The sequence below is a fragment of the Lithobates pipiens genome, unplaced genomic scaffold (assembly GCF_037356315.1).
Source record: "Lithobates pipiens isolate NorthernLeopardFrog02 unplaced genomic scaffold, aLitPip1_a1.2 Scaffold_16, whole genome shotgun sequence".
Lineage (NCBI taxonomy): Eukaryota > Metazoa > Chordata > Amphibia > Anura > Ranidae > Lithobates > Lithobates pipiens.
Genome location: NW_027507748.1, coordinates 95,024,219 through 95,047,025, shown reverse-complemented (window position 1 = coordinate 95,047,025; position 22,807 = coordinate 95,024,219). Strand labels below are relative to the sequence as shown.

General features: G+C 40.9%; 1 protein-coding gene across 1 annotated transcript in view; it reads left to right on the top strand.

Annotated features, from left to right (window-relative positions):
* Positions 1-22,607, top strand: part of VGLL3 (vestigial like family member 3) — a 26,652-nt gene extending 4,045 nt beyond the window's left edge. The window contains exons 2-3 of the mRNA XM_077480112.1: positions 14,836-15,082; positions 21,806-22,607. Coding sequence (XP_077336238.1) covers positions 14,836-15,082; positions 21,806-22,335 — 777 coding nt within the window. The 3' untranslated portion in view covers positions 22,336-22,607. The remainder of the gene's footprint in view (positions 1-14,835; positions 15,083-21,805) is intronic.
* Positions 22,608-22,807: the final 200 nt, after the last annotated feature.

The following is a 22,807-nucleotide window of genomic DNA, read 5'->3' as shown; positions in this document are numbered from 1 at the left end:
CACCTGCTGGCTTGTATACAATTTTTTAGGATTGTATCAATTTGTAGGCATTTTTCCAAGGCACCCCTGAAGAAACCTCAAGGCACCCTGGTTGGAAAAATGGTGACTTCAATGAAATGTGAACCTCTTAGTTTACCGACCATAAAACAGGTTGTAGGAGTTCCTGAGCATTCCTTCTCATAATTATTACTCCGTATCAACTAAACTAAATAATGTTTGTAAGTGGAACGACTGTATGTATTTAATGGATAGATATATAGATGGATGGATGGATAGATGGATGGATGTATAGATAGATAGATGGATAGATAGATGGATGGATAGATGTATAGATAGATAAATAGATGGATGGATGTATAGATAGATAAATAGATAGATGGATGTATAGATAGAAAGATAGATGGATGGATGTATAGATGGATGGATGGATGAATGGATGGATAGATAGATAGATAGATAGATGTTCTGCTTTAATCTGGCTGTGTAATTGTAGTAGAGGATGTCAGAGTCCTAAAGTTGTCTTTGCCCCTCATCCAAAAAAATTGAATCAAAGTTCACCATTAAAAATATCCCTTCAGCCTTCTTTAACTTCCTCAATACACAACTCCATAACAAATCCATCAAATTAGTTATGATTAACACAGCACAATGAGGGTTATTTACAAAAGGCAAATCCACTTTGCACTACAAGTGCAAATAGCACTTGAAATTGCACTGAAAGTGCACTTGGAAGTGCAGTCGCTGTAAATCTGAGGGGTAGATCTGAAATGAGGGGAAGCTCTGCTGATTTTATTATCCAATCATGTGCAAGCTAAAATGCTGTTTTTTATTTTCCTTGCATTTCCCCCTCGGATCTACAGCGACTGCACTTCCAAGTGCACTTTCAATGCAATTTCAAGTGTACTTTGCACTTGTAGTTTGCACTTATAGTGCAAAGTGGATTTGCCTTTAGTAAATAACCCCCATTGTTTGTGTGAGACATGTCAACTAGGAGCAGTCTGACTGTGTCACTCTATTTTGGAGATCATACAATAAATGGTGACTTGCCGTGGTGCGCAGCCGTTTCTTCTTGGATCATAACATATCCTCCCCTACACACACACACACACACACACACACACACACACACACACACACACACACGTACAGAATATCTGTACCTACCTCCTTCCAATGGCTGCAGCTCCCATGCTGTCTGCAGCCCAGCCAGCAAAAGTCTAATGCCAGGCTTCCCACACCTGTCCATGTAGGTCTATGGGACATTAGGGCACAGCAGCCCAGCATTAGATTATTACTGGCCAATGATGCAGATAGTGTGAAGGAGCACACGAGTCAGTGGAGATAAGTACGGACATGTGGTGTAGGTGCAGAAGTGGTACTGGGAGTGGGTAGGTGTCTTAAGGAAACTAGGGACTAGGAAGGTGGGTAGGGACGTTTTTTTTAATGGGGGAATTTGTACTTGGGCTCATGTAGACTTGCGGTTGGGTGGGGGGTCTTTAAACACGCATTATTTAGCCATATGTTTAGTGCCCCCCAATCTGCCTCCCTTCTCAAAAGGCTACAATGGCAGTGGACTGGGTTGTTCACATGCCACAGCGGTGTTGCTTTGTGTCTGTTGCAAAAAATGAATTAACATGTTGCACCCATTAAAACAAATGAGGAAGTGCAATGCACGTGATTTCAGCACATATGTGCAGCAATTATGAGGTTAAAACAGGTGGAGAGGAGGCACTGTGATGTCAAAGAGTTCTGAAAATGCGATCTGAGTTCAGGGGGTCGTGGGTGGAGTTTAAGGGTCTAAATCAAGCCTCATTTCCAGATCCACTTGTACAGCAAATACAGGACCCCTGAGTCTGTCTTCTGTAATCATATAGTATATTGAGTAACCAAAGGTTTGCATTATAAACTACAACTGTATATTCTGCTTCTGGGAGTGTAAAGATGTCGGCTACAATGTGCAGTCATCCATGTATACAGATGTTACCTTTCTTCGGTCTAGAGAGGCCAGAACACTGGAAGAAGACCTCTGTTGGATGCTGTGGGTTCTTTTCTCATTGTATAAGGCCAGCAAGTCACCAGCTCCAGTGTCTGGAAACTGTACATCAGTCAGACAATATAAAAAAAAAAAAAGCCATTGCTCTGTGTAGTAGTGATGGGATGTAGCAATATGGGGATTCTTATCAGACTGACTACAGACTGCAAGCATGCACAGAGCGTGGGTGTGGGGCGGAGCTACGTCTGACTTGGCCGAGAGACAGCAATCACTGGAGAGTAGAGAATTCTGTTGCTGCATTCCACAGAGTTTTATCATTATTAAGCCCAAAGATCATTCTTTACATGGGAAGTATCTCTGACAAAGAAAAATTCCTGCCAGTAATAGGGAAAACAGCAATCTCCCTTCAAAGCTGTTAGAGGCCCTATATGCGTGGAAAAAAAAATATATGCTGTATATGCCTATTTTACATTCCAGCTTACACATGTTTATGTAGAGACCCTGCCTTAAACTGAAGTGTCCCTAGTTAGTTACTGTATATTTGGTTTTGTAGCCTGTAGCCAGTCTGAGCTTGTTTAGAATTTCTGCCTTCTGTAGGTTTTTCCTAAGCTCCAAACATTGATTGCTTCTGCCTACTGCTGTTGAGTTTTCTGTAGTAGTTAGAGTGAGAACAATGTAACGACTTATGAATATTTATCTGCCTTAGCCAATCACTGAGGGTCCAGAAGTTGGGGGTGGATAAATAGAAGGGTCTTTCTTCCTGAAGTTGGGGGGTTGGTAAATAGAAGATCTTCCTTCCTGGACTTCTGCCTGCATTTGGGAGTGTTCTCCAATAGTTAGAGTGAGAAGATACAGTGTAAGGGCTTATGAATATTTATTCTGCCTTAGCCAATCACTGACAGGTTTATTCCAGTGATGCAGGCTGGGGAAAGGAATAAATGGTTGGGATGACCTACTAGAAGGGTCTTTGCCTCCTGGGCTTCTGCATGGTGGGGATGCCATTATCAAAGCATCTTCTGTTGTAGGCCTTGCTCAAGCTAGGGGCTTGTGTTTAAGATATTCAAAGAATTTCAGCTACCCTGCTTGAGGGTACATTTAGAGGGACCAAAGCAGGAAGATGGCATAAAAGGCGCTAAAGAGTGTCCGCGGTAGCTGGGCAGAAGCTAATAGTGATGGGCATTGCAAGAGGTTCTCAATGCTCAACAACTTAAGTGCCTGGTGACTGCTTACATAGGGTCAAGGGTCTAGAGCAGCCTTTCTTAACCTTTTCAACACAAAGGAACCCTTGAAATAGTTCTCTGGTCTCGAGGAACCCCTGCTAAAAATTAGAACTCTACAACTCATGATACATTAGTATGATGGTCAGTGAGAAGAATGGTCCTTACACTTGTGGTCATTGGGAAGAATTAGCTCCTTACAGATAGCTAAAAAGATCAGTGGTGTCAGTGGGAACTTATCTGAGAGGCAGAAATTGCCCAATGCTGAAGGAACCCCTAGCAACCTGTGGAGGAACCCTGGTTGAGAATCACTGGTCTAGAGTCTACTTGGAGGCAGAGGAAGATTCAAATTGGCCTTTACCCAAGACATTGATTGCTCTTATAGGGTCATTGGAATTTGTTTGGCTGCTATTAAAAGGCCAACATGAACTCTTACTGTCCCTAGTAAATCTTAGCTATTTTCCTTATTTTTGGATTACCTGTAACCCTAACCCTCTCTCTAGTTTATTGAGCAAAAATAAACCTTATGGACTAAGGTTACTGGCGCTCCAACATTTTTTAACCCCAAAATAAGCTAAGGCTTCTGCCCAGCGAAGTAAGTTTTAGCTTCCACACCATCTGGTCATTCTCAACCACCCAAAAAGGAGGAATGCTGCATTTACATGAAGTTTCTGCAATTCGGTTAGACCGTGTGTAGACTGAGGTCTTACCATGCTGGGGCCATGGCTTTAGCCTCTAACAAGAACCTTGTCAGCTTTGAGTGGCTATATTTGGGAGCTTTCTTGCTTATGAAACTTCCAGGTAAATTTATTGACTCCCGCTAACTGACCATTGTGTATACATCTCTGTGACAGTGGTGTGGACATCAGAATGTACTTTCCACATTGGCAAGGAGTAATACATCAGCATGACTGTAAAGGCTCTCCTTTATCTTTAGATACTACTTTACTTTATGCCAGGAATCTCCAAACTTTCTAAGCAAAGGGCCAGTTTACTGTCCTTCAGACTTTAGGAGGGCAGGATTGTGGCCAGCCGGAGTAAGAAATGCCTCAGACTTGGTGGTCAGCAGGGGTAAAATAATTACATAACTCCTGTGGGCAGTAGAAGGTATTGGTAGTAGTGGGAAAAATAATTTGCATTGTTGATATCAGTGCAAGGAATAGTCCCCCATCATGGGTATCAGTGGGAAGAATAGTGCCCCATCATTGGTATCAGTAGGAGGAATAGTGCCCGATCATGGGTATCAGTGGGAAGAATAGTGCCCCATCATTGGTATCAGTAGGAGGAATAGTGCCTCATCATTGGTATCAGTAGGAGGAATAGTGCCTCATCATTGGTATCAGTAGGAGGAATAGTGCCTCATCATTGGTATTAGGCCGCGTACACACGCGGGGACTGTTCGCTCAACTTTGTTTGTCAAACAGTTTCAGCGGACAGTCCGCTCAAACTTAGCATGGACGGACTTGCCCACACACGATGAACGAACAGTCCGCTGAAACCGTGCGCGATGACGTGAACGGCACGTACGACGGGACTAGAAAATGACGTCCTATACACTGCAATGCAACCTTCGGCGTGTAAATCCTTTCTGAGCATGCGCGGAACTTAGTTTGACGAACAAGCCTACACACGAGGGGACTGTTCGCTGAAACAAAGTTTCAGCGGACAGTTTTTCGGAAATTCCGAAAAACTTTGTTCAGCAGACTGTTCGCTGAAACTGTCCGCTGAAAGCCCACACACGAGCGGACTGTCCGCTGAAACACTGTTCAGCGGACAAAGTTGAGCGAACAGTCCCCGCGTGTGTACGCGGCCTTAGTGGAAAGAATAATCTCCACCATTAGTGTCAGTGGGAGGAATAGAGCCCAATCGATGGTGTGAGTGGAAGGAATAGTGTGCCATCTAGGTTGTCAGTGGGATGAGTAGTGCTCTATCTTTGGTGTCTTGTATCAGTGGGAGGAATAGTGCCCGATATAAACAAATAAAAGGCCATATCCAGCCTGCGGGGCATGGTTTGGGGACCACTGCTTTATGCAAACCTTTGTAAAATATATTGCTACTGAATAAATGATAAAGTAACAGTAACATTGGAGGAGATGAGAAAATTGGCCTGATTGCACAGAGGCAGGATAATGCAGGATGTGGTGAAGCTAACTCCAAGCTTGGGGTTAGTCAAAGTTATTTTCCCAAGCTGGAAAATATTTCATGTTCAGTCTGCAACAATTTCCTCACCACATGAACAATGACAGCAAACAAACTGAGATCTATTTTTTAGCATTCATTTTAAATCTAAACTCCATACACACAAATGCAACTCTGTATTCATTAATAAATCATTAAATTCATATTTGTAACGCAAACAGTGTAAGTACCTGTATTTAACCTGGTTAAAGGGGTTGTAAATCCTTGCGGTTTTTCAATGAATACATTAAGGTGAAAAACCTCTTGTAGTGCAGCAGCCCCCAGAGTACCCCTTTTACTTGCCTGAGCCCGAACGTTCCTGCGCCGGGCATGAGCACACCAGTGTCTCGGTTCCTGATTGGATAGTTTGATAGCAGCTCAGTTATTGGCTCCTGCTGCTGTCAATGAAATCCAATCATGTGGGAGCTGGGGGTGGAGCAGAGTCCTGCTGTCTGTGTCAATGGAAGCAGCAGCAGGATAAGGGAGCCCAGAGAGAGAGCACTTCTCCGATGGGGCACCCGAGAATAAGAGGAGCCAGGATCGCCGCTGAGGGACCCCAGAAGAGGAGGATTGGGGCCACTCTGTGCAAAATCAACTGCACCGAGAAGGTAAGTATGACATATTTGTTTTAAAAAAAAAATCCCTCTGCATTACCCAGACTAGGGATGGGAGGAGAAGAACTGAAAGCCAGTCAGGTGAGTTACATATATGCTGACGAATAAGCAACAGAAGTTAGAGTAAAGAGAGCAGAATGAACAAAAGGATAACTTCATCAGTCTGCTGCTGCTCTTTCACTGTCCAGTCAAGGCTGCAGGCAGAATGATATCCGCAGTGTATTCCTAAAAGTATATACTTAAAGTATAACTAAGGCAAACCTTTTTTTTTTTTTTTTTTTTACAGTTTAAGTTTAAGAGTGGAGAGGGATTGGAACCCCTGTCAGTTCTTATTGTTGTCTGTGTCCCCATTAAGGAGATTTGCCCTCTCTGTCTGTCATGTTTACAATTATCATTGGAAGTGAAAGTAAAGAAAATTCCAAATTTTGGGTTGTCCCAAGAAAAGTAATAGAGGGGGAATCATCCAATGGAGACATTAGTTCTGGGGCTCCCCAAGGAATTGCCTTAATTTGCAGGGATTTCCTCTTACTTCCGGTTTGGCTATATCCAAATATCTAATACACATAAAATACCTAATGGCGCTGTAAACAATTTTTAATGAGATTGTTTCCAATGCCGTGTACACAAGGCCGGACTTTTCGACAGCAAAGGTCCGACGGAACGAATCCGGTGGACAATTTGATCGTTTGTGGGCTTCATCGGACCTTTGCTGTCAAAAATCAGATGAACTTTAGATTTAGAACATGTTTCAAATGTTTCCGTCGGACTCGAGTCCGGTCGAAAAATCCATTCGTCCGTATGCTAGTCTGACGGACGAAAACCGACGCTAGGGCAGCTATTGGCTACTGGCTATGAACTTTCTTATTCTAGTCCGGTCGTACGTCATCACGTTCAAATCCGTTAGACTTTAGTGTGCTTGTGTGTGGTCAAGTCCGTTCATTCGGAAAGTCAGTCGGAACTCCTCGTTTTTGTGGTATTTGATCACCTCTGCAGTTTTTACTTTTTGCACTATAAACAAAAAAAACAACAAAAAAACAATACTATTTACTTTCTGCTATAAAACATATCCAATAAAAAAATAAAAAACAAAATTTCTTGATAAATTTCGGCCAATATGTATTCTGCTACATGTTTTTGGTAAAAATCCCTATAAGTATAAATTGATTGGTTTACACAAACGTTATAGCGTTAGCGTCTACAAACTATGGGATATATTTATTGATATCATTAATATTATTTTTTTAATACTAGTAATGGCGGCGATCAGCAACTTATAGCAGGACTGCAATATTGTGCCACATTATCGGACACTAACTGACACTTTTTACGCTTTGCGGTAACCAGTGACACTACTAGCACAATGATCAGTGCTAAAAATATGCACTGTACTAACGACACTGGCTGGGAAGGGGTTAAACATCTAGGGTGATCAATGGGTTAACTGTTTGTCTAGCCAGTGTTTTTGTGTACAATGTGTGCTGCTTTTACTAGGGGAAGAAACTTATCCTAGTGTCTGCTTTGCAGAGACACATGATCATCCCTCCCCCCCCCAGTAGACCTGAGATATGCTTTGTTTACATAGAATGTCTCAGTTCTCCGTATTTTACCAGCAATTGGCGGGTGCCGGAGGAAGCAGTTCGCCAGTGGCAAGGTCGCACGCCCCCCTCCCCCTGCTGGTGGAAATGCAGAGTCACGTATATATAAGTGATTCTGCCCACAGCTGCCACCCTGTAGCAGTAAAAGTACTATAGGGCGGTCAGCAAGTGGTTAAATCGGAATTTAGTGTAACTTTAATTGTTGTAGACAAAAGTGGTGTCATCCTTATAGGCTGTGCTATGCAATAGGGATAGGGCTCTGTAAATCTCAGGGACAATAAAAGATCACAAAAAGAAATAAAATGCAGTATTTTGTTAGCACGCATTACAATATGATTAACAGAAAAATAAATATAGTGTGTGTATATATATATATATATATATATATATATATATATATATATATATATATATATACACACAATATATCTATTACGAGGCTTAGCAGCTTACCATAAAGTAAAGTCTGATCTGACTTAGCTACTTACTGTAGCATCCTATTCTTCACATCATTATTCACATCTTCTCCAACATTTACCTGTCAGTGACGTCTTCCTAAGGTTTCGTCATTCTCCTGCTGGCTGGTGTCAGTCATTGTCCTCATTATCCCTTTCAAGTCCTGGAAGGAGGAAGTTGCCCCCTGAGCAGGGACTCTTTAGTACACAAGTGGGTGGACACACATCACTCTTGTCCTACTGTAGGGTGCTGAGCGCTCTACTTTCTCACGTAAATGTCTGCTATTGTGATGCTAAACTATATTCCGTGGAATGGAAGTGAGATTCTTCCCTAAACGGGTCATCCTTTAAAAAATCAGACATGTCATGGATGGTACAAAAGAAGCTGTCTCATATTATTCGACATTTTCCCAAGTATTTTTCCACAGTTGTTTCCATTATTGCTTATCTAAACAGTTTGAAAGCTTCAGTTGCTTGCGTCTGACATTTATGTTTGATCCATCCTAGTCAATAAACATGGAGACGGAAGAGATTAGGTAAATAGGAAAAAAAAATCCCTTTACTATCCAATCAATGTGTGACTTGATCAAAATGATCAAACCCGCAAACAATAAAATAGCCATAAACGCTGATCTATTAAAAGTTGATTCATATGAGATTCGAGCAAACTGAGTATATCAGCCAGGGTGGGAATTTATCAGTCGTTTCGCATCAACTGGCAGCACCGAGATACTTTGCTCATGAATACCTTCACATTTCAATCAATGAGATTATGAGATTAAATGGTGGAAACAGAAATGTGATCGTTAACTTGCGATTGTATCTTAACTAACGATCAAAATCCACTTCCTTGTGTGTAGCATATCAATCAAATGGGTTGTCGACTATAGATTGATTATTCCTAGTGAAAAAGATTGATGAAAAAAGAAATAGATGAGTTCATGCTGTCATGAAGTAAACTAGAATGCTATGTATAGGACATTGTGGCACTGTTGGCTTTGTACCCTTTTAGATTACACCACCTGTATCGTCTTTTAAAATTCCAAAAGACATGGGTATTTCTCAGTATTTTTCAGTGCTGCTGAGTATTTATGGGTGCTTCAGGGTTCTTCGGAGTGCTTCTGAGTACTTTGGAGTGCATCTAGGTGCTTCGGAGTGAAGAACATGTCATCAGCACACCAAGGATTTCTCAAAGGGTCCAAAGCTTTATTTTTTAAGTCACATGATAAACATACAGCAACATTTTTGGAGCCCCTTTATTATGTAAATGACAAAGAAGCTCTGCGTGGCTGTGAAACGTTGCTGCATGTTTATCATGTGACCAGAAAAATAAAGCTTTGGGCCCTTTTGAGGAATGCTTGATGTGCTGATGACCCTTTTTCTTCACTCTGATCATCCATGGTTTCCAGCCTGTGGTCATTACAGCACCCAGCATTACTGAACAGCCAGTTTATGAATGTGTGCTTAGGGAATATTACACTTGGTCTGGGTGCCTTTGTTTGCCATTGGGTGATTCTGGGTGCCTTTGTTTGCCATTGGGTGATTCTGAGTGCCTTTGGGTACTTCTGAGAACCTCTGAATATTCCTGAAAATATCTGAATGTTCCTGAATATCTCTGAATATTTTCACGTATTTGTGTATGTCTTGGGCTAACTTAGATGTTGACGTATTTAATGTTTTGATGCTGTTACTGATTGGAACAGTGTTTGGATTTTGTTTTTTGTTGGTTTTTGTTGGTTTGTTATGTAAGAATTATTTTTTTCAAATATAAAATCTGAAATAAAAAAATCCAAAATAAAGGATAAAAAAAAAGAAAAAATAGATCATTTATCAACGTGGCTATAATAATCGTGGCAATAATCGCATGCTAGAAATCCAACATGCTGGTTAATGGATTGACTTCAGTACAATCAGCCTGCCCATAGATGGATTGAATCTCTGCCGGTCCTTCCTGAACCAGCCGAGATTCGAACCATCTACAGCCAGCTTAAGGGTTTCCTGTCTCCTGTGTCAGCTCAGTGCTGATACCAGAAGCTATCATATATCAAAGCTGTCATATATCAAAGCTGTTGTAAGGATTGTTTGGAAAAAAACAAAAAACTTTCTCAATTTTAAACTTTTCCTACTTCAGATGCCTGGACAGAGTGTCCAGTTTTGGCCAGGAGCTCAAGCATGGTTCATACCTGCTCATTGTGGTGCACTAAGATGCACATCCATTGTTGTGCCCTTCTTTGGTTTGTGCATTTAAGCAATGTGCCAATGCACACTAAAGCACATGTTAATGCCACACGTTACTGCAAGGCAAAGATGTAAACCCAGCATAAGGTTTGTTCCACTCCATAGCTTCTTTAGAAAGCTATTGCCATTGAAGTTCCAGTCCATGTTCTTCTTTACCATAGAGTCTTAAGCAGCCTATTGATTGGGAATTTTCTTTCCAATAAAATCATTGCATAATCAGTGCTGAAGGGGGAATCACACCCGCAGTACTATTGTGTTCTGCCAGCGTGGACGGCGGGGAGCCTTTCCTGCTGGCAGAATACAATGAGCAGCTATAGCTGCCGGCAGTGATCGAATGAAAAAAATCAGGCAGGCTGAGTCATTCGATGGATCAACTTCAGTACAAACAGTCTGCCCTTAGATGGATCGGATCTCAACTAGTCTTTGCTGAACAGCTGAGATTCAATCTATCTATGGCCATCTTTACTCTTCCTGCCTTAGTCTCTGTAATATTAATCACTTGCCTACTCTGAATGACAATTGCGCGGTCATGCAACACTGTACCCAAAACAAAACTGTTATAATTTTTTTCACACAAATATAGCTTTCTTTTGCTGGTATTTAATAACCACTGGGGTTTTTATTTTTGCTAAATAAATGAATAAAGACTTAAAATTTTATCATATGATGGCATGCCAGAACTAGCCGGCCTCGCTGTAGCCGTTGTTTGCCTATAGCGCGATCGACAACTGTTTAAAAACAATACAAACTGCAACAAAGAGGCTGAGACCATGCTGGTCATATTAGGCATTTACACCCCAGCCACACTGAAAGCGACATTGAAATTGTGCTACTTCACTTGAAGTAGCACGATTTGAAAGTAGCATTTCAGTGTTATTTCAGGTGCAACTTGGAAGACATCTGTGCGACTTCATGTACAGGCGTCTATGCAAGTCACACCTGAACTTTCAAAAAGTAGTGCAGAAACTACTTTCAAAATCAGTGCAACTCCGACAGACCGCTTCTAGTGCGGACAATAGGGTTTGACTTTTCATACAATTTGAAACAAATTGCATGACAAGTCGCACCCATGTGACCGGGGCTTAAACAAATAAACATAATCAGCTTGGGGTCTGGCCTTTCAATTTGTATTAAGACATTCAGTATATTGAATTCTGACCAGTACTATGACTTTCTGTAAAGGGATACTTTCCATGCTTGTAAATTGGGAGTTTACTAACAATCACCAGTGGTGCATCCAACCTCACAATTCTGAACATGGTCCTAAGAAAAGGTCAGGCAGAGGACCTGCCTCGCAGATCATGGAAAAACAAACATTTGCCCATTTTTTTGTCTGTATTTTGGCTCATTCTGTTATGTAACAAACCACAAGCTGCATGCCTTAGTGCGTGTTTTAGCTGAACATCAGATTGGCCTGGATATGGAAAGCGCTTGGATGTAAAAATACCTTACGTAGCTTCACATGTATACACACAACTTCTGTTTTATTTAACGGAATATCATTGCAATTACTCTAGATGTCACATCTGTCAAAACGCGGCACAGTGTTTACGGCTGCAATTTATTTTGAAGGTTTCATTATTCTCTTTTAAAATAGCTTGTCGTCCTTCAGTCAGTCCAGAAAAAGGTCAGTTAAAAAGACATTGATGAAAATATGTTTTCTTTTTTCCGTGATTACTTCCATACAGAGTTATGGGGAAGAATTAAGAGGCAATGGTTCTCCAAAATGAATTGAATGCCCTGTACAGATATGTTATATAACATTTACTATTATTTCTTAAATACTTTGCCTTTAGTAAATAAACCATTTACTAAAGGCAAATAGACTCTGTAAGAGCAGCTGCTCCAGAGCTTAGTAAATGAGCAGAAGTTCTACTGACTTCCATCATCCAATCATGTTCATGCAAAAATGCTGTTTTTTTTTCCTTGCATGTGATTGGGTATTCTTTGCAATGTGAAGCTTTACCTCGTTTACTAAGTTCTAAAACAACTGCACTTTGCAAAGTGCACAGTCTATTTGCCTTTAGTAAATTAACCCCTAAGAGTGCCCACCTGTTAAAGATACAGTGCACCCCCTTTGTGCAGTATGTGGCGCCATATATGTCTTTATAGCCAAAAGATTTAACAGCTTAATTCACCTTTTCCAGAAAAAAGTCTGTGTAGTATGGGGACCCAGTAAGCATTAAATTATGCAGCTTTGTAAAAAGTTCCCAGTTGGTAAACCCTATGTTCTGCCTTGTAAAAAGTTTCTAATTGGCAATCCCTATGTCCTGCTTTGTAAAAAGTTCCCAGTTGGTAAACCCTATGTTCTGCCTTGTAAAAAGTTCCCAGTTGGCAATCCCTATGTCTTGCTTTGTAAAAAGTTCCCAGTTGGCAATCCCTATGTCTTGCTTTGTAAAAAGTTCCCAGTCAGCAATCCCTATGTCCAGCTTTGTTGTTGGACATGCAAATTTATTGTTTTTTGTTCCTGTACTTCTTGGGAGGGTTCAAATCCTACTGACAAGACAGGGGGTTGCTAACCGGGAATTTTTTGGTGAGGCCTCTAGGTAAGCCCAGATGACCTACAGGTATGACAATAAAATGTATGAAGCAAAAATGTGTTGCGCTGTTCCTTTAGAACATAATACACATACACAAGTGGTTAAATAATAAATAAATTATTAATGAGTAGTCAACAGTATTATCAAGTGCAACTCAAATAAAATAAGAACAGTGAATTTAAAGAATTCCAATGTGAATAGGTCTTGCAATCATAAAGTGGATTTGCAAAAGTCCAGTGTAACTATATAGCACCAAAATCAGAAAAGTGACATCCTCTGTAAACCAGTGCTATGCTTCTACCACCTTTAGAGCCGGTTCACACAGGGGCGACTCAGATCTGACTTCAGGTCGCCCCTAGTTGCCTCAGGTCGGACAACATGTAAAAATCAATGTAAGTGAATGAGAGCCGTCTTAATGCACACTACTGAAGTCGCTCCGACTTCAGAAAAGGTTCCTGTACTACTTCAATCTGACTTGTAGGCGACTGGTACCCATTGATTTCAATGGAGGTTGCCTCCAAGTCGGATCTCCGTCTATACAGAGGCGACTCTCACAGAATTATCAGCTCTCAAGAGGGAACTCCACGCCAAATTTATGAAAAACAATTGGCGTGGGTTCCCCCTCCGAGAGCATACCAGGCCCTTAGGTCTGGTATGGATTCTAAGGGGAACCCCCTACGCTGAAAAAACGGCATGGGGGTCCCCCCCAGATCCATACCAGACCCTTATCCAAGCACGCTACCCGGCCAGCCAGGAAAGGGGGGGGGGCGCTCGCTCCTGAGCCGTACCAGGCCGCGTGCCCTCAACATGGGGGGTGCCTTGGGGAAGGGGGGGCCACTTCTATACAGAAGTGAGCCTGATTTTGCACGTTCCAGCTTTAGTAAATAAACCCCATTGTGTACTTAAAAGTGGGGTATGCCTGTACAGCAATAGTAGGATTATAGGTGGTCCCCTCTCTGTACAGCAATAGTAGGAATATATATATATATTAGAAAAAACGGCGGGACACGTTCTCCAGAGAATGCGTCTCATTGTTTTTTCTATTGAATATTGGTGGAGAATTGGGAGTACACCCTGACACTATACTCCAGAAAGAACAGAGGAAAGATATATATGCGTGTGTGTGTGCATATGTTATGTATATATATATATATATATATATATATATATATATATATATATATATATATATATATATATATATATATATATTGCACTACCCAATGATGCCACTGTTATATAGCATATCATACATTTCCGCAATACATACACATTTCCTCATGCTTTATTTGTGCACCGGGACACATGTTAGCTTACAAGATTTCTGGAATGTTTAGAAAAATTAACAGTCATTTGTTGGACTTATGGAACACATATAACAAAACACTTTTAATGGCATATTTAGCAGACCATAAGTTAGCAAAAAAATAAATAAGTTCAATGTTGGGGTTTACATACACCCTAATGGCGGTGACAATGGGGGAGATTTACTAAAACTGATGCACACAGAATCTGGTGCTGCTGTGCATACTAACCAATCAGCTTGTTCAAGTAAGCTTTGACAATAAAACATGGAAGCTGACTGGCTACCATGCACAGCTGCACCAGATTCTGTGTGCGCCAGTTTTAGTAAATCATCCCCAATGTTTTCACCTATGTTTATGAAAGTTCGAACAATAAAAGAGTGTACAGAATAAAATTGTTGAGTACCTTTTTTTGCTATTCTCAGCTCAACAAGTAATTAGCAGAATGTTTGCAATTATGTTATAATAATTAAAATACAATTTTTAACAAGCCCTTAAAATTCAACCATGGCTGTTATGTCTTTCCAATCAATGAACGCAAAATGTAAAAAAAAAAAACGTTACATGACCTCGACTAATAAAACAAAGCACAAGCACTTTATTACTGACTATAGAAGTAGCTCAGCCATATTTATCTGTTTTGATTTTAAAAGACTGCTTAGTGAATTTGGGGTGTAATAAGTCTTTTTTTTTCCCTTCAGAAAAAGATTGGTGCATATAGTAAGATGCAAGAGACATTGGAGGTGACTCTTTCAACCAAGCAAGAAGAAGATGAGAAAGAGCAGCCTGCAGAGATGGAGTATCTGAATTCCCGATGTGTCCTCTTGACCTACTTTCATGGAGACATAGGAGCAGTTGTGGATGAACATTTCTCAAGAGCCTTGAGTCAATTAAGCACCTTAAATCCAGAAAACACCAGCACTAAGACCAAAGCAGGAGCTAGTCGAGGTAAATAAAAGCCTGGATCTTGTCTAAACATTCTATATTATTATTGGATTAAACATGTGTATTATATAAATTATATGTTGTATAAAATGCAACAAGGTAGCAAGTAATTCCTCCTGGAAATAAAAAATAGGGCTTGACTTAACAAAATTGGAGAGTGCAAAATCTGGTGCAGCTGTGCATGGTAGCCAATCAGCTTCTAACTTCAGCTTGTTAAGTTAAGCTTTGACCAAGAAACCTGGAAGCTGATTGGCTTCTCTGCAGAGCTGCACCAGATTTTTCACTCTCCAGTTCTAGCAAATCAATCCCATTGTGTCAGTTCTATTGACTGCAACAAGATATTTAAAGACAGCCAGATATAAGAGCAATAGAGAATAAAGCCCCTTTTATTCTCAGAACTATCAACATATGTTCCATTTAGCATCCCTGGACCTTCTAATGCCACGTACACACGGGCGGACTGTATGGCGTACTTAGTCCGTCGAAACACATTTCAGCGGACAGTCCGCTCGTGTGTAGGCTTCAGCGGACTTTTTCAGCGTGCAGTCTGGCGTACTAAGTATTTCGGATTTTTCGAAATTCTGTCCGTCGTACTTTGGTTTTAGCGGACAATCCGCTCGTCAGTAGGCTAGTTCGACGGACTAAGAATGGCGCATGCTCAGAAAGGATTTACACGGCGGAAGGGTGCATAGCTGTGTATTGGACTTCCTATTTCTAGTCCCGTCGTACGTGCTGTACACATCATCGCGCAAGCTTTCGACGGACTGTTTGTGCATCCGTGTGTGGTCAAGTCCGTTCAGTCGAAAGTATGACGGACTGTCCGGCGGATTGTATGACGGACTAAGTAGGCCATACAGTCCGCTCGTGTGTACGCGGCATAACCCTACCACTCTTTGGTCTGCAGAAACCTCATCTTGTATGTGACAGCACACTTTAACCACTGCAGCCCCGGAAGGATTTACCCACTTCCTGACTAGGATTTTTTTTGCGATACGGCACTGCGTCGCTTTAACTGACAATTGCGCGACACTGTATACAAACAAAATTTATGTCCTTTTTCTCCCACAAATAGAGCTTTCTTTTGGTGGTATTTGAACAACTCTGCATTTCTTTATTTTTTTGCTCTATAAACGAAAAAAAAAATTCCAGTATAACTTTTTGCTATAATATCCCAGAAAAAAAACTGTTTACACTTTTTTGGGACCATGGATATTTATACAGCGATCAGAGCTAAAAATAGCTGCTGGTTACTGTGTAAATGTCACTGGCAGGGAAGAGGTTCACACTAGGGGGCAAACAAGGGATTAAATGTGTTCCCTGGGAGGTGTTCTAACTGTGGGAGGAGTGGACTGACTGAAGGAGAAGAAAGATTGCTGTTCCTGATCCCTATGAACAGTAGATCTCTCTATCTTTCCTCCCCTGTCAGAACGGGGATCTGTCTGTTTACATTGACAGATCCCCATTCTGGCTCTCAGTGGAGCGATCGAGGGTGGCCGGGGGACATCGTGGCTGCCGCTATGCACATCGGCTCTGGTGACGTGCCACGTGCCTTCCTCAGCTCTTAAAGTGGCCGATGTATACCTACGACGGTTTGAGTAGCTGTTCCAATCTGCCGCTGGTCGGGAACAGGTTAAAGTGTAAAATACTTACCTAATCCAGCAATGTAAGTCCTAAACCTGCAATTGACCCTTTACTATGATGTGGGGTTTCATTAGTCAGTAATAAAAATAGAATTTAATGGCATGAAAGAAAGGCAGTGCCGCAGAAGGTCTGGCTTATTTGGTATGTAGTTGGGACTTATAATTATCTTATAAAATACTCAATATCTTCAAAAAGGGATGGGTTGTATATATTTTTCAAAATCCTCCAGAGGTTTATAAAGAAAATCTTAAAGCAGAACTATAGGTAAAACTTTTTTTCATTTTGGAGAGCGTAAAGGGAGGGTTATAATCCCTGTCAGTTTATTTTTTTGTCATCTGTGTCCCATTGGGGAGATTTCCCTTCACTTCCTGTTCTATAGCCAAAGCAGGAAGTTAGAGGAAATCCCTACAGTTTAAGGGAATCCCTTAGGGAACATCAGGTCACCAGAACTAACAACCCCATTGGAAGATTTCCTTTTTATGACTTTTCTGGGGACAATCCAGAACTGATTTTCTTTTACTTTCACTTTTAAAGATGTTGGGAGACACGACAAATATCAAGGATGAGTCTTCCTAATGGGGGCACAGGCAACAATGTAGTAAACTGCATGGTTATCCAATCTTTTAAAAACTTCTAATGCTGGATACACGCGGCTGGAATTTCCGATGGAAACAGTCCGATGGGAGATTTTCATCGGATTTTCCGACCGTGTGTATGCCCATCTGTCTTTTTCTGTTGGCATTTCCGACGGTCTTTAGATTGGGAGCCTGTTCTTAATTTTTCTGATGGAAAACCTTTCTATCGGATTTTTCAATCATGTGTATGCAATTCCGACACGCAATGCTCGGAAACAATTCAACGCATGCTCAGAAGCATTAAACATCCCTTTTATAGTGCAGTAGAACGTGTTGTATGTCGCGGTGTTATTGACCATCGGAATTTGGTGTGACCGTGTGTAGGCAAGACAGTTTGAGCGAAATTCCGATGGGAAAACCATCAGAGCTTTTTCCGACGAGAATTCTGATTGTGTGTACATGGCATAACATTAATCCATAAATCAAATTGATATTATTGTGTGTGGAACCAGCTTGCAGTTCTACAGGTGATACTCGAAAAATTAGAATATTGTGTAAAAGTTCATTTATTTCACTAATGCAACTTAATAGGTGAAACTAATACCTGTATGAGCTGTGGAGGAGCAGGGAGCAGCCGTCTCACTCTCTCAGTTGCTTGCTGAGAGGCTGAGACAGGCATCAGTCCTGTCACCTGGCGGATCCAGACTTTATTTTTGGTATGACGAAGTGACATCAGCAGAGTGCGGACTTCAGACCGCTCTCTGCTGAAAACGGGTCACATGAGTACAAAATGAATTGCGCTCTTATGACCCATAGGAGAAGTACAGCCAAACAAGCTCAGGCTGGACTTGTCCTTTTAACATTTTTGACCATTAGTCCAAAATATAGATAGTACAGAAACATAAAAAATAACATGAAAATGCAGGAATTCAGCTGAACTCCAGGATAAGCAAATCTTCTCTAAATACAAGAGGCATGCGAGTTCTTTCTTGAATCTTGGTGTGCTTTGTGCATTTCTTCCAGATCACTGCAGTAATAAAATGTTCAACTTTGCCTCTGTGCAGGAGCTTCCGGTAATAAAGACCGGTCACTGCTGCTCTTACTCCTTGCACAGGGTGACCGGTCTTGTCTCCGCCCCCACCTGTAGTTTTCTGCAGGAAGTCTAGTAGGTGGAGCCTTCTGGATCCCTCCCCCCAGCTATGCTTTCTGCATAAGTACAGCACAGTGATGATGTCAATGTCACTGTCAAGGTAATCAATGGGTTTTGGCACACACAAAATATTTTTTCATATCTTTTGTATTTTTTGAGGAGTATATTTACATGAAAATATTTATGGCCAAAGTTCAGTTTTAATACTCTTTATTTTAGACATGGAAAGACAAATCAAATCCAGGCATCCAATACTGTTCCCATGGGATCTTCCTTCCTAAAATAGCTGACATTTTACTTATAATTAGAAAAATGAGTATGCACAACCCCGAACAAGGAAAAAAATTCTCCAAACTATTATTCAGTAGGCAGATTTATCCATTCTTCAATACATGGTTTCCCATCTCTGTCATGACTATAAAAGGCATTTTCACTATTTCATGAGTTCACCAAAGATGATTTCTGACATTTTATTCACAGTTTGTTGTGTCTGTTTCAGCATGATTTTTTTTTATCTGCTTTGAGTGCTGATGTCATACAAGGTTTACATTCGTACATGTCATGCAATTCTTGTGAATTAAATATGTTGTAAGAAAAGGTATGTCTGCTAGTTTTGGAGATTGCTAAGTGAGCAGTGCAAATAGTATTCAGATGAACGTGATAATGAAATATTCAGAGATGCCCACTAGCCTTAGTGGCAATGGAAGCATAGAATTAGGGTTTTACAAAGAATATATGATTCCCAAACCTGAATCTTAGATGTCACATAGGTGATACAGGGTGATTGTGCAAGTTCTTCCTGAGTACAGTCTGGCACATAGTGGGCTGAAAAAGGCATTACCATTGCCAATGAATAACTCGAGGAGATTTCACAGATAGTGAGTAATGGTGTCACTTAGAGCTGCACGATTCTGGCCAAAATGAGAATCACAATTTTTTTGCTTAGATTAAAATGATCACAATTCTCGCGGCGTAAAACCTTTCATATTATACAAAAAAATTGGGCTAACTTTACTGGTTTGTTTTTGTTTTTTAATTAATTAAAGTGTAATTTTTTCCCAAAAAATTGCATTTGAAAGACTGCTGCGCAAATACAGTGTGACATAAAATATTGCAACAACCACCATTTTATTCTCTAGTCTCTACTAAAAAAAAATATATACAGTATAATGTTTGGGGGTTCTAAGTAACTTTCTAGCTCTGTTGATCCCTGCTGAGCCGGCCGATGACAAGTCCGCCTCTGCAAATTGTGTAGGGACGGACCTGTCAGAGAGACCGCTCTCCTCTATGGGGGGGGATCGGATGGTTACGGACCGCCTGTTCGTTTTCATCCAATCCGATAGACGGATGGAAAATAGGACATCCATCCATCTGGATTTTGGGGATCGGATGTCAGCGGACATGTCACCGCAGACATCCGTCAATCCATAGAGATGTATGGCGCAACCGTTCCGATCCGCCTGAAAAAACTGACAGGCGGATGTGAACGGTCCACATATGTGAAAAGGGCCTTAGTGTTTAAGTGGTTAAACTTCCCTCATTTACAAACCAAAGTATATTCCTTTCATCTAGCAGACTGCCCATTTTTTTTTTCCTTTCTTTTAACTGCTGTTGGCTTTAGAAGAGCAGAGAGAATTCTCTGCGTAGAAAAAAATCATGCTAATGATTCTTAATGATTAATCGTGCAGCTCTAGTGTCACTCTAATCAAAACATTGAAGTAGAACTATGGTCAAAGTAAGAAATCTCATACGATTCAGTATATCAATAGCATTTATAAATAACAGCAGTTTCTGCTTTTTTTTTTTTTTTGTTAGTTCCTCTATTCCCATTGAATATTTTTATTAACTGTTGATCCTGCCAGTAGAAGTGTTTTTTTACTTTTTATAACAGACCAAGAAGTCCAGCAATAGGGGTAATTACAGGGGTTTGAACAAACCATATAACACTGGCAGGCATGCTTGCAATGGTCAGCTTTCATTTATACTGCTTAAACCTTTTTTCTTTTGCCAAATGAATTTTTTTTTTTGATGTATCCTGCACTGGAATCGTACTTTACTTTGTTAGTTTTCTACTTAAAGTCCAAAGCTACATGTTAATCTCAGACTGCCCTGTCCACAAGGTGACAACGCTGCTGTGTGATTTCACTGCAAAACAAACAGCATTGTCACCCTGTGAAAAGAGATGGAAAAACAATAGATCTGCTGGCAAGATCAAAGGTATTATAATTATGTCCCAGGGGAAGACAAAAACTGCTGTGTTAATGATAACAGACTGCATAATTTATGTAATTTCTGATTTTGCCCTTAAAATATACTTTAAAGTGTATCTTTAGTATGAAGTTTTTGTGACAGTTATATAGAAAATGTTTATACTCCTGAAAGTAATATTTAAATATATGTGTCCTATAGTCATTCCTAGTTTGCTAGAATTCTCTTTAAAGTGGAATTCCAGTCAAATTCTAACTAAGGCTGGGTTCACATGTGTGCAGCCATGGTTTTCAGCATGGGGTCCGGTGCGTTTCTGTTCACTGGTTCAAGTGCAATTCAGTTCCGAATTTTTGCCTGAATTCACACCTGAACCGGACCCAAAAATGCACAGGACCCTTTTGGAATTCGCACCACAGGCACCAGGACATGTGTGAACCAGTTCCATTGAGAGACAGTCATATGCGGTGAATACCGCATCCAATTCACGCATATGTGAACCTGGCCTCAGGCTAAGTCTACTCCTACCGCCATTCTAAGACTATTCTATCTACTCTGTAAAAGAAAAGATGCCTGTACTTACCTTTTCTGAAGTCGCTCCGGTCCTGTAACTTGACCAGCTTCCAGCGCCAGCTTTAGTTTGGAGGAGAATCAGCCGACAACAGCTGCCCCATGGTAAGCTTATAGATGACATCATTGCCCAGGCTCTGAAGCCATTTTCGCTGTCTCTCCTCTACATCGAAGCTGGTTATGGGACCCAATCATGTGACTTGACCAGAACGGCTTCAGAATAGTTAAATATAGACATCTTTTTTTCTTTTACAGGGTAGATAGAATAGTCTTAGAATGGGGTGGGAGTGGATTTAGCCTTAGTTAGAATTTGACTTGAATTTCACCATGGTCATTGACGTGTCTTTGCTATGTTTTCCTATTCTCACCACTTGGCTAGGCAGTGAAGCTCAGTAGATAGGCATTGCACATTGCACTGCATGTGGAACATGCCTACAATGTACTTAAATTGTAACAGGAACATACAGTTTGGCTTTGACTTGTATGCTAGTCATACTTTTAATACATTCAATTAAATGTGTCTGTAGTTAGCGTACAATTTTAGAGTGGAAAATTTACATATGATATGTTTGTTTTTATTTTCAGAGAGCCCATCAATATGTCAGCGGACTAGTCTACCTCCATCCTTATGGACAAACTCCTATCAGTCAGCTCCAGCTTGCCTGAGCGGAGTTCATCCAGACTTTGCAACCACAACAGCCAGCACCCTCTCAACTACAGAGCACAGCAGCTGGCCTGGAGATAATGTTCACCAGACTGTCCCACATCCTCCACCGGTGGTGACGGACTCCTGGCACTATCCATTGGCTTCACCAACGACATCACCCTATGCCCACATGCATGACATTTACATGTATCGGCACCATGCTCATCCCCATATGCATCACCATCATCACCATCATCACCATCCCAGTTCCCATGTGGACCCACGATATGGACCTCTTGTAATGCCTTCAATGCGTGCAGCCAGGATTCCAGCAGCTCAATGTGACGTACCTAAAACTGAAGCCACAACACCCACCATGGCTACTCCAGCCTGGGCCGGGGCATTCCATGGCACTGTAGACATCGTACCGAGTTTTGGTTTTGAGACGGGTAATGGCTTTTCTGCCTAAATAAAGTATATTTGTATGTGGCCTTCACAGCTGGAACATTCCACTTTGGATCCTGGATGATAGCCTTCTTGTTACCTGTAAAGAATCAATTTTAGCTGAATCTGCCTTAAAGGACATCATTATTTTGTTGCCCTCTGAAAACAAAGTGCTTTATATGTCTCCCCATACCTGTTTTGTATTATGTCTGTCTTTGGTTGACTTTCTTCTGCAAAGCCTTCTGTGAATAACTGAAAAAATAGACTTTTTTATATTAAATATTAATGATTTCTTAATCTGTTTTCTTAAGCTTCAACTTATTTGCTTGTGTGTGGTCTGTCTGTATGTATTACTGTACCTCTGGTGAACTGATTAATACCATATCACTCCAGAGGGAAAATAATGAGCGATTTCATCCACTTCATGGCCTACAAAACAGGTGTGACAATTTTTGTAAAGCCCTCTGGTTTATTATGAGCGGTTTGCTTGTGTATTT